Raw genomic sequence first — 12,222 nt, forward strand, 5'->3', positions numbered from 1 at the left:
AGAACCCTGCAGTTCAGGCTTTGTATGTTGGCTTTGAGGTGTGCTTGAGATGACTGGTGGTGGTTCAACAAAGATATCTAAGCTAGAGACCCCGATCTGGAAATCATCCAGAGAAGAATGGGAATTAAGTTAAGGGTGCAGATAAATTTGTTTAGAGAGAGAGGACATAAGATAAGAAGAACCTTTATATTTAGATTCAAAATCCCTATTTTTTTTCTTAACATCATGCTGCTTTTGCATGTAACGTCTAATGCATCCAAACACAAAATCTCTCCATTGTGCTTTCAATACACCACTTGCTTAAGATAGGACCTTTCTAAGCTTGTCTATAAGTAAAATCAAAATGCAATCATAAAGAGGAACAAAATCAATAACTATTCTTTAATTTTAAATAATAATTTTAATTAATACCATGACTATATAGATAATTCCCAATATCCATGCATAAGACCATAGACTATCCATCAGGAAATGTCTGTACAGTTCCTATTGTCCCTTTGGGCCTATGATTCATTCTTATTCCTTTTGGTTCATGACTGGATCAATGCCCCGATCCAAACAGACAAATTACACTGCTCACTATTATATGTCTCTTTGATCCACTTAGAATGAAATAAAATTAAAAATACACCCAAATTAGTCTTTTGCATATCATATAAGCATATATGATAATATCTAGTCAAAAGATTAGAAGGCCTTGCTAGAAAAACTGACCTAGTATTCTGGATATTTGGAGTCTAGTTGCAGTGTCACCATGAATGACCTTAAGAAAACAGCTCAAACTCTCTTGAGTTTCAGTTTCTTCATCTGTACAATCACGAGGTTGAACCAGGTCTCCAAGTTTCCTTGAATTCTAATATTTTGTAATCATGTGAAAATTTTTGAAGGAACATGAAACATTCAGTAGATAGAAGTTTACGATCATCTTAAAGAAGCCTTATTCACCATTTTTCCCAGAAAAAAATTTCTTCTGTCACGTCTGATTGTTTTTTGAAAAATAGCAAAGATATTCATATTGACATTTTTCTTCCAAGTTGATGCCGAGTGTGTCATCAGACTCAAAACCTGTTGGAAAAACAGTTCTGTACTTCTGATGGTTTTCTAATTCTAACCTGACATTGGGGCTTTTAACTGTGAATAGCCTCATGGCATTCTGCCTGAATTCTTAGTGTTTTCAGAAGTCTGACATTGCTGTTACACTTAAATTTGACCTCAGATTTCTTTGCTTTTCAGTTTACTCCAAGCTGCTTTTTTTTAAGGTCATTTGTTACATTGCATTTGGCTTTCACCCGTCACTTCAAAAGTTCTTTGAGTAAGGTATTGACCCTATATCGTTTTTCAAACTAGAGAAAGAAGAACAAAAGAGAAAAAGAAAGAAGATAAGAAAGAAGTAGAAATGACAAAATAACAAGTCAAATGGAAAAAGTTGAAAGATGTATTTTTCTGTTGAAATTTCACTTCACAATTCCACTGGTCCTGTTGAAGCTTGTCTGAATCCTTTGTGATATTCCTATAGCCCTCTGAGATGAGAGAAATTATAAATGTTTGAGGGAAAAGAGGAGGAATGACAATTCCCAAGTCAGATGACTGCAAAGCCAATTTTTCATTCAGGGAAGACATAGGTTGATGTGCTGCTGTCTTAGAAACAGGGCACAAGTGCTGATTCCTTGACTTATGGCCCCACTACAATAACACATGCCAAAACTATGTTGTATATCCAGAGTTTTCAAAGTGATGTCTATAGTCCTAAGGATGTTTACAGCGATGTCACAAGATCGAAATTATTTCCATAATAATTCTAAGATGTCATTTCTCTTTGTCACACTCATTCACTCATGAGTGTAGAGTGGGATTTTCCAGAGACTACATGACATGCGATATTGCAACAAAGTTAACGCTGAAGCAGATAGAGAATTCAGCTGTCTTCCATTAAGCCAGACATTAGAGACAAAAATGTTAAACAAGATCATTCTTCTCACTAAATTTTTTCTTTGTGAAAATATAGACATATTTCATAGAAACATAATGTTCATGTTAGCCAGTAATGGGTTTATTAATGTCATATAAAATGAATCGATAAATATTTCTTAAATGTCCTGGTTTTATTTCTAATTGGTTATTGTTGATGACATAACTCACATAAACAAAAACTCTTTGGAATCTTCCATAATTTTTAAGAGTGTAAAAGGGTCCAGATACCAAAAAATGAATTGGAGAACTTTTATTGTACAGCAAATTCTAACCACAGGTCAGTTTCTGCTTCTACCTTGAGCCAAAAAATTACCTAAATACTTGATACTCTTCGTTTCCTGCCCATGTAAAGATTCAATTCCAACTTATTTCTCTGCTTGACTTTAAACTTTGTGTTTACCCTACATTGTTGGCAAAATATAGAGTTGATATTTCACTGAAGTTTCTTTGAAAAATATTTATCTTGAAGTTGTTTTAATTTTACTTAATTTTTTCACATTTTGAAGGTTTTTGCCACGTCTTAGATTCTATCAACTTTTACAGTCAGTCTTCAAGGAGTGTTTTTTCTTTGTGTCCAAATGTCCTCATTGGACAGTAAGCTATTTTTAGGTAATTCCTTAACAATTGCCATACCCAGTTATATTTACCTTAGCTATGGTATCTTGTCCTTTTAGAAATCCCAGAGATGCAATTGTTAGCTCAATTCGGAAGCAACTAAACCCTGAATATATAGAATCACTGCTCACAAAACTCATATAAAACTGAATAGTAAGCCAGTCTTGATGTTTTTGCTTTTGACCATAATTGTTTTTTGCTCCTCTATTCAGAGATGCTTGGGAAACTAAATTAGATAGCATAAAGTTACTTAAATGGACATTTAACAAATTATGAATAACCTTAAATAAGTGATTATTTCACTGGACTCTTGTTATGCCTAATTTTTTAAAATTTCATAATAAATGAAAATATGTTTCACCTTACATAATCTCCTCCCCAACAAGTAATGGAATTTTACTGATCTTGTATCCTTTTAATATCTCAAAACAGATCTCCATATATTACATTTTAGATTATCTGTTTTCTTATTGATTATAAGGAAATTTCTTATAAATGTAAACAAGGACCTAATTGACATAAGCCTGATGAATCTTCTAACGAGACTTTTGTTTATTCCCCAGACTCAAGGTGTTATGTCCATGCCTACAGTAATTAGTAATCCCAAGGTTAACAGGGTCACTAGAGAGTGGCTCTGGTTTATTATCAGCAAAAATTATACTTATTTTTCAAGCAAATCAGGTCATTGGAAAGTACAGCAACCTGGCTTGTGGAAAATTCAAAATAGGTTGCATTTCTTCTGATACATATGACATTTCAGTGTGTAAATATCACACCACAGTCAGAGAACTAATATGGGTAGCCCTCACGTCATTGAGGAGTGAGTTACTGAGCATGAAATGCCAACAACTATATCCCCAAAGAATGTTTACATAGTTTTAGACAACATAACAGGAAAGAAATGCCAGGATTTGTGGAACATGTTTGTCCATTGATCTGTGGCTAAGTTCATGGCCCTGAAAAGGTATTAAGCATAAATTCTTCAGAGGCAGAGATCCCTATTTGGGCCTATCATGTTAAAAGAATATTCTCAATCAACTACAAGATATGAGGCTTGTTCTTTTACTCAACAATGTGCACTCTTAAAAGGACATATGATTTGGATCTTTTTTGTAGTGGTAATATATGTGCAATTATTAATATATTTTCATAGTTAATTGAATGAGACTTACTTTAAAAATTATTATTTTTTTAGTAACCAATAGAACTTTCATATAGAAAACTTGAAAAACTAAGCATAAAAAAGAAAACTAAAGTCATCCATGACATTTCCATCCAGAAATTTTGTATTCATATTTTGATCCTTCCTTTTCCATCTTTTTTGTTAAGCATATGGAAAAATGCACACATTTTTCTAAATGGTATTATACTGCACAAATTGCACAATTTTTTCATCATATTCTCATATTATTAAATATTATTTTAATATTTTAATGACAGCATGTATTTTATCATATGGTCATAGCACATTTAACTTAACTGCTTATTTTTAGATATTTATATTATTTCCAATTTTATTTGCATACATATATCCTCACACACACCTTTGATTATTTTCTTAGGAAAAATTCCCAAAGTAGAATTGCTATGTCCAGGAGTAAGCACATTTTAAAGATTCTTTTCAAATACATGTTCCCGTATATTGCCAGCAATATATGAAAGAGCCCATTTCCCAGGAACTTCACCAACACTGCCAGCATCTCTTTTAATGTGGCCAACTCTTCCTAAAATAGTCAAATTCAAGTTATATTTGGATATGTTTTAATGTCGTTAGGCCTTAGTCACATCTCAAGATGTCTTGTGGTTCATTTCTAGGCAATTTCTCTTCCAATTTCTTCCTGAACTTCACGTAACAGTGATGAATAAAAAGAGACATTCCTTTCTGTGAAGGTGCAAAAACATTCTTCCCAGCATTTGCACATGTTAATACAATACATAATTTTCCTTTTGGACTATACTATACAGATATTACTAGTGTTTTGTTCTCCTGTTCCTGAGGAGCCTGAAAAAAAAGAAAATAAACCCTTCTTTTCCATTACCTTCAGATTTGTTTTTCTCTTACTGTTTGACTGAGAGGAAAAAAAAAATCTGGAATTTGTATGAGTGGTGTTTGTGGAATTAAGCCTATTGCTACCAATGTAAATTATCTCAGAGCACAAGAAATAAGATGGGCTCCATAGTATGATTTTCTTCATTTTTATCTTCATGGCCAATGCATTTTTATTAATCACTCAACATGTATGGAGCATGGTGCTAAATTCTAGAAATAAAAACAAGAATCTAGAACAATCTTTATCTTCAGTTTATATATTCACTAGCTGAGGAATGAAGATACATATATATAAAATGATAAATCCTAATATACACTAGCATATCCTAATTGCCCAGTGGATTTAACCACTCAAGCCCCTTGGAGTTCAGAGAAGTGATTACTAAAGATTGGCGTAGTGGCCTTCAAGGGGATTTGATCCACATTTTGAAGGAGGACTAAAACTTTAAGAAGAGAAGGGAGCGTGTTCCAAGCAGAGGTTACAGTGCTCACAAAGGTGAGAATGAGCATAGCATTTTCAAAATAAAAATAACATACAATAAGCCAGAGCAGTTTATTCAGTATTACAGTAGTAGAAAAATCTGGAGTGTTCAGCCAGCCTTGAATATCGAAATGAATAGTATGGGCCTGAGAGGTCATTTGAAAATAGAAAACCATTTAATGGTTTATGAGAAATGAACTTACAAAATAATTCAGGAAATTTTATAAGGTATTCCTATGAAAAATGCTAATACCAGCATCAGATAATTATGGCCTGGCATAGACAGTTGCAGAAGAAATTGAAACAAGTGTAGATGCTAGAGCCATTGGGATAGAAAAATCAACAGAACTTGGCAACTGATGACATATAAAGATAAGAGACTACTAGGAATTCCACAAATATATTCAGTTATGCTTGGACTAGGGATATAAATGATTGAGCCTATCCTCAACCATGCGTATAGAATCCCATAAAGAAGGGTGTGATGAACTCAACAGGGGGCTATAAAGTGGCTGGGACAGCTTCACCGGTAAACTGATGCTTGAGCTTTGACTTTAAGGATGAATAGAATTTCACCAGATGGAAAGGGGGAAGAATTAAATGAAGAGGGCAAAGAGGGAGAAAATATAACCATTAAAATTTCAGGCCTGCATGACTGGAGAAAGGTGATAACACAGACTGCAAGACAGAAGTCTGATAGTAGAGATGTTTTAGGTGGAATGATAATTAATTCAGCTTAGACATTTCTCAAATATGTGGAGAGTGTCCACCAATCTAGAGGCAATGGGGACACACACATGAATGAAACAGGCAAAATTTTTCTGCTTTCAGAGTGTTTACCTTCTAGTGTTTGGAAATAAGTACATAATTACCAGTATAGTGTTCACCAAAGGTTTTTGTTTTGTTGTGATGTTTGTTTTCTGTTTTTCCTTCTTTGTTGTCATTCACATCAATAAGATAAAACAGGCACACAGGAAAGCATGGATGACTAGTATCGGACCTAAGTCATCGCTGAGGCAACAAAATATACCAACTAACTATTCCCTCTAAGACTTCAAACTGTCCTCAAACTGACCTTGACATCTACAAGCCACAGACAAATGGTTTAGTAATTGAGAATAATAAATTAGTCAATCACATTTCGTTAGGAGAAAATAAAGTCTTAGTGTGCTAAAACAAGCTGACCTTCTTCCAGCTTTGCATTTTTATTACACCATTTCTACTCTCCATCTGTGCTTGATGCTATGCTAAGATCTTCTGACCTTAGCGGTACTTCTTGAGATGTGCCTGGACTACATTCTCACTAGGTCTTATTGTTAGAATGTTCATAGGGAGAAAATTACTGGAAAAGTATTTGCAGGTCAGAAATAAGGGTTTTGGATGACTAACCTTGGAAGTGAAATTCTTGTTGCAATTAAAATGCTCAGTTTAAATGAAGAAAAAATATGTAACCTGTTTAAGCAGTGCATTTCAAACTGCTATAAAGGACAGTTGGGAGATACTGAGTAATGCCATTTTTTCCTTTACACTGTAGCTGCATAGTATTCATTTCACCCTTCAGTAACCTGACATGTTGAAAAGAGACTAGGCATTGGAGACTTTAAAGTTTTCTGACCTCCACAGTATTGAGAGCCAGTCTTTAGAGCTCTCACCTGAGTGGTTGAAAAGCATTTTGTTTGTTCCCATACAAAAGGATTTGGGGGTTTTGTTCATTCATGTCTTTGTTTTTATGTGAATTACTATAAAAAGTTTCCTTCAAGTTTTAAATTATACATACTAATTTTTTAAGACTTGTTTAAAATTAATTGCTTTTATCAATACCCTTGTTATATCTACTAATCTACATCTAAGTATGGTGTCAAAGTTATATCTAGGCACTTCCCAGGAGCTAGAGATAATTGAATCTAATTCTACTGATGGAGCAAGAGAATGGTAATCGGAGGAGCCCATCGGAGGAGCACAGTCGTCCCTCAGTATCCTCAGGAGATTAGTTCCAGGACCCCTGCGGATACCAAAATGCAGAAGCTTAAGTCCCTTATTTAAAATGGTGTAGTACAGTCAACCCTATGTACCCACAGAGGAGAAACCTGCCAATATGAAGAGCAACTACAGGGTTTCAAATGCTAACTAAATTTAGTTCAGTAACAAACTTTTATTGTGTCTGATTTGTGCTAAATCTTACAACAGGCATTTGCAGTCCAAAAATGAGTAAGGCATAGTTACCCTCAAGAACTTAACCGTCTAGTAAGATTTAGCTGTATTAAGTTATTTGTGCTTATTTATTGTAAGATACTTTAGATTTCTGGTTTTCATAAATACATGGCTAAAAAGCAAAGATTTTCATATGTTTTAGAAAATATCTTTTATATTCTATAATCCACATTTTATAGGCAGGAAAGCTGGCAGGGATCTGAAAGTCAAAACAACTTTCTACTGCAGTTCATAGGAGAGTACAGAATATGAAAAAAGAATGATTATTTGGTGCTAATGAACATCTTAATAGATTGTGAGATTATTTTATCTAACGCATTGGGGGTGAAATTAATTCTCTGTTTTCTTGATATTTCTCATGCATTATTTTATACTGTTAACAGCTTAGTAGATATATTTACTTTGTATTAGTTTTCCAGATCAAGAAATTCGTAAAGTGGCAGTTCAACAGTTAGACAACCTCTTGAATGATGAACTACTGGAATATCTCCCACAGCTAGTTCAGGTAAGAACAGCAGAGTTGCCAAGGGATTCCAGGATTTTAACCAATAATTCTCTAAAACAGTTCCCAGTGAATCAACAATAGACTACATAAAAGTGATAATTGCAATTTGGCCAGCCAGGGGGCTAAAAAATTATAGATCATATGTCAATATGGGTACAGCAGACATTCTCTAGCCAAAATTGGTTACAGTTACAAAAAAGGTATATAAACACCAAAAGGGAAAATTTTTAGAAAACGGCTTCACTTATTAATTAGAAAAAAATAGAAATGCTTGTGATAAAATATTTGTATCCAACTGTATATATAAAACAATAAAAAATTAACCAAATAAATATTATGTAGAAAATAGTCATTTACTAGGCATCTGCTCATAATATTTTTCTTGCTTTTCCCATATTCTAATATTAATTACAGATTTTATAAAAGTAATTTCTAATAACCAAATTCTGCTGCCAGATAGTACACTTTCATGACATCAAATATCACAATATTGGAGTAATTTTGGAAAATAATATAAATTTATCTAGAAATATGATCAAGGATTGATTTAGTCTAAATATGTTGAAATATAAACAATTACACAAATGGTCATGTATTGATATATGATTGAATATCCAAAATATAAGCAATGATTTTTTTTCTAAGTTAACTGTATACTGAATGCTGAATAGGTCTAAAATAGTGGTCTTTATGTTTCTCTTTTGTCTTGCTTTTAACACAGGTATTTTCTTATCTGAAATGTCAGGTTGTAGTTACAAGCTATTTTAAATGCCAGGTGCCTCAGGTTTTGAATTTAAGACAGGAGACCCTAAGACTGAAGTGGGGAGCTTCTATGAATAGACTTGAATACCATGTTACTTTACAAACAGAATATGCACTTCTCTAAAGGCCTCCTAAAGAGAGAGCTGGTTTAGAAATATATATACCATACAGTTGCTTCTACCACTCCTTATAGTTGTGACTTCCCTAGGCTTGCCAGGATAGTGTAGTGAAAATGAAGATTAATGCAACTTGCAGGAACACCATTCATCTCATGCCTCATGAATATGGGCAACCTGCTATATCTAACCCAACTCAAAAAAGTAAGTTTTTACAAAAGTTTATATAGATTAAATCCATTTAAAAACCCCAATCTGAATCAATAACAGTTGGCACCAGGAATGTCGCTGAGAGCCATATGCCTGTAAATGCAAATTCGTAGACAAGGTGCACACAGGATCCAACATAGCAAATACACAGAGGTAAAGATAAGTAACATTGCAACTATTCCCTAATTAAAAATGATGATTATAAATGCATGTGAGATGGAAGAAAATCTATAATGTGACTGGAAAATAAATGAAAGTTGGGAAGAATTTTCAAAACATTCATTGTGGGGTTTGCCCTTATACTTCGGTGCTCCACCCTGACTTTAAAACTTTCCAAGCATGAGAGACCTTCAAGATGGCAGATGAGTAAGACGTAGAGATCACCTTCCTCCCCACAAATACATCAGAAATACATCTACATGTGGAACAACTCCTAGAGAACACCTACTGAACGCTGGCAGAAGACGTCAGACTTCCCAAAAGGCAAGAAACTGAGTAGGGCAAAAGAAAAAAGAAAAAACAGAGACAAAAGAATACGGATGGGACCTGCACCTATGGAAGGGAGCTGTGAAGGAGGAAAAGATTCCACACCCTAGGAAGCCCCTTCACTGGCAGAGATGGGGTGTGGCAGGGGGGAAGCTTTGGAGCCACGGAGGAGAGCGCAGCCACAGGAGTGCGGAGGGCAAAGCAGAGAGATTCCCGCATGGAGGAGCGGTGCCGACCAGCACTCGCCAGCCCGAGAGGCTTGTCTGCTCCCCCGCCAGGGCGGGCGGGGGCTGGGAGCTGAGACTCGGGCTTCGAGGGTCGGATCCCAGGGAGAGGACTGGGATTGGCTGCGTGAACACAGCCCGAAGGGGGCCAGTGCGCAACGGCTAGCCGGGAGGGAGTCTGGGAAAAAGTCTGGAGCTGCCGAAGAGGCAAGAGACCATTGTTTTGGGGTGCGTGAGGAGAGGAGATTCAGAGCACCCCCTAAACGAGCTCCAGAGACAGGCGCGAGCCGCGGCTATCAGCGCAGACCCCAGAGACGGGCATAAGACGCTAAGGCTGCTGCTGCCGCCACCAAGAAGCCTGTGTGCGAGCACAGGTCACTCTCCACACCGCGCCTCCCGGGAGCCTGTGCAGCCCGCCACGGCCAGGGTCCCGTGATCCAGGGACAACTTCCCCGGGAGAATGCACGGCACGCTTCAGGCTGGTGCAACGTCATGCTGGCCTCTGCCGCCAGCAGGCTCGCCCCGCATTCCATACCCCTCCCTCACCCTGGCCTGAGTGAGCCAGAGCCCCTGAATCAGCTGCTCCTTTAACCCCGTCCTGTCTGAGCAAAGAACAGATGCCCTCAGGCGACCTACACGCAGAAGCGGGGCTAAATCCAAAGCTGAACCCCAGGAGCTGTGCGAGCAAAGAAGAGAAAGGGAAATCTCTCCCAGCAGCCTTAGGAGCAGTGGATTAAATCTCCACAATCAACTTGATGTACCCTGCGTCTCTGGAATACCTGGATAGACAAGACATCATCCCAAAATTGAGGTGGTGGACTAAGGGAACAACAATATATATATTTTCTTCTTTATTCTCTTTTTGTGAGTGTGTATGTGTATGCTACTTTGGGTGATTTTGTCTCTATAGCTTTGCTTTTACCATTTGTCCTAGGGTTCTGTCCTTTTTTTTTTTTTAATTACTTTACAATTTTTTTATTTTTAAAAATTATTTTTTAATTGGTATGTTAATAAATTTATTTTATTTTATTTTTCTTTCTTTCTTTTTTTCTCCCCTTTCTTCTGAGCCGTGTGGCTGACAAGGTCTTGATGCTCCGGCTGGCTGTCAGCCATGTACCTCTGAGGTGGGAGAGCAGAGTTCAGTACATTGGTCCACCAGAGATCTCCCGGCTCCACATAATATCAAATCGTGAAAGCTCTCCCAGAAATTTCCATCTCAACGCCAAGGCCCAGCTCCACTCAACGACCAGCAAACTACAGTGCTGGAAAACCTATACCAAAAAACTAGCAAGACAGGAACACAACCCCACTCATTAGCAGAGAGGCTGTCTAAAATCAGAATAAGGTCACAGACACCCCAAAACACACCACCAGATGCAATCCTGCCCACCAGAAACATAAGATCCAGCCTCATCCACCAGAACACAGGCACTAGTCCCCTCCACCAGGAAACCTACACAACCCACTGAACCAACCTTAGCCACTGGGGGCAGACATCAAAAACAAGGAGAACTACAAACCTGCAGCCTGTGAAAAGGAGACCCCAAACACAGTAAGTTAAGCACAATGACAAGATAGAGAAACAAACAGCAGATGAAGGAGCTAGGTAAAAACCCTCCAGACCAAACAAATGAAGAGAAAATACGCAGTCTATCTGAAAAAGAATTCAGAATAATGATAGTAAAGATGATCCAAAATCTTGGAAATAGAATGGAGAAAATACAAGAAACATTTAACACGGACCTAGAAAAACTAAAGAGAAAAACAAACAATGATGAACAACACAAAAAATGAAATTAAAAATTCCCTAGAAGGAATCAATAGCAGAATAACTGAGGCAGAAGAACAGATAAGTGATTGGGAAGATAAAATAGTGGAAATAACTACTGCAGAGCAGAATAAAGAAAAAATAATGAAAAGAATTGAGGACAGTCTCAGGGACTTCTGGGACAACTTTAAACACACGAACATTCCAAGTATAGGGGTCCCAGAAGCAGAAGAGAAAAAGAAAGGGACTGAGAAAATATTTGAAGAGATTATAGTTGAAAACTTCCCTAATATGGGAAAGGAAATAATTAACCAAGTCCAGGAAGCACAGAGAGTCCCATACAGGATAAATCCAAGGAGAAACATGCCAAGACACATATTAATCACATTATCAAAAATTAAATGCAAAGAAAAAATATTAAAAGCAGCAAGGGAAAAACAACAAATAACACACAAGGGAATCCCAATAAGGTTAACAGCTGGTCTTTCAGCAGAAACTCTGCAAGCCAGAATGGAGTGGCAGGAAATATTTAAAGTGATGAAAGGGAAAAACCTACAACAAAGATTACTCTACCCAGCAAGGAACTCTTTCAGATTTGATGGAGAAATTAAAACCTTTACAGACAAGCAAAAGCTAAGAGAATTCACACCACCACACTAGCTTTACAACAAACGCTAAAGGAACTTCTCTAGGCAGGAAACACAAGAGAAGGAAAAGACCTACAATAACAAACCCAAAACAATTACAAAAATGGTAATAGGAAAATACATATCGATAATTACCTTAAATGTAAATGGATAAAATGCTCCAACCAAAAGGCACA

The 12,222-nt window shown here is 36.6% G+C and overlaps 1 protein-coding gene across 3 annotated transcripts in view; it reads left to right on the plus strand.

Moving 5' to 3' along the window:
- Positions 1–12,222, plus strand: part of PIK3C2G (phosphatidylinositol-4-phosphate 3-kinase catalytic subunit type 2 gamma) — a 346,938-nt gene that overhangs the window by 110,153 nt on the left and 224,563 nt on the right. For all 3 annotated transcript variants that reach the window (XM_068560099.1, XM_068560101.1, XM_068560102.1), the window contains one exon: positions 7,740–7,833. In XM_068560099.1, coding sequence (XP_068416200.1) covers positions 7,740–7,833 — 94 coding nt within the window. The remainder of the gene's footprint in view (positions 1–7,739; positions 7,834–12,222) is intronic.

Source organism: Eschrichtius robustus, chromosome 13 (genome assembly GCF_028021215.1).
Source record: "Eschrichtius robustus isolate mEscRob2 chromosome 13, mEscRob2.pri, whole genome shotgun sequence".
NCBI classification, from domain to species: Eukaryota; Metazoa; Chordata; class Mammalia; order Artiodactyla; family Eschrichtiidae; genus Eschrichtius; species Eschrichtius robustus.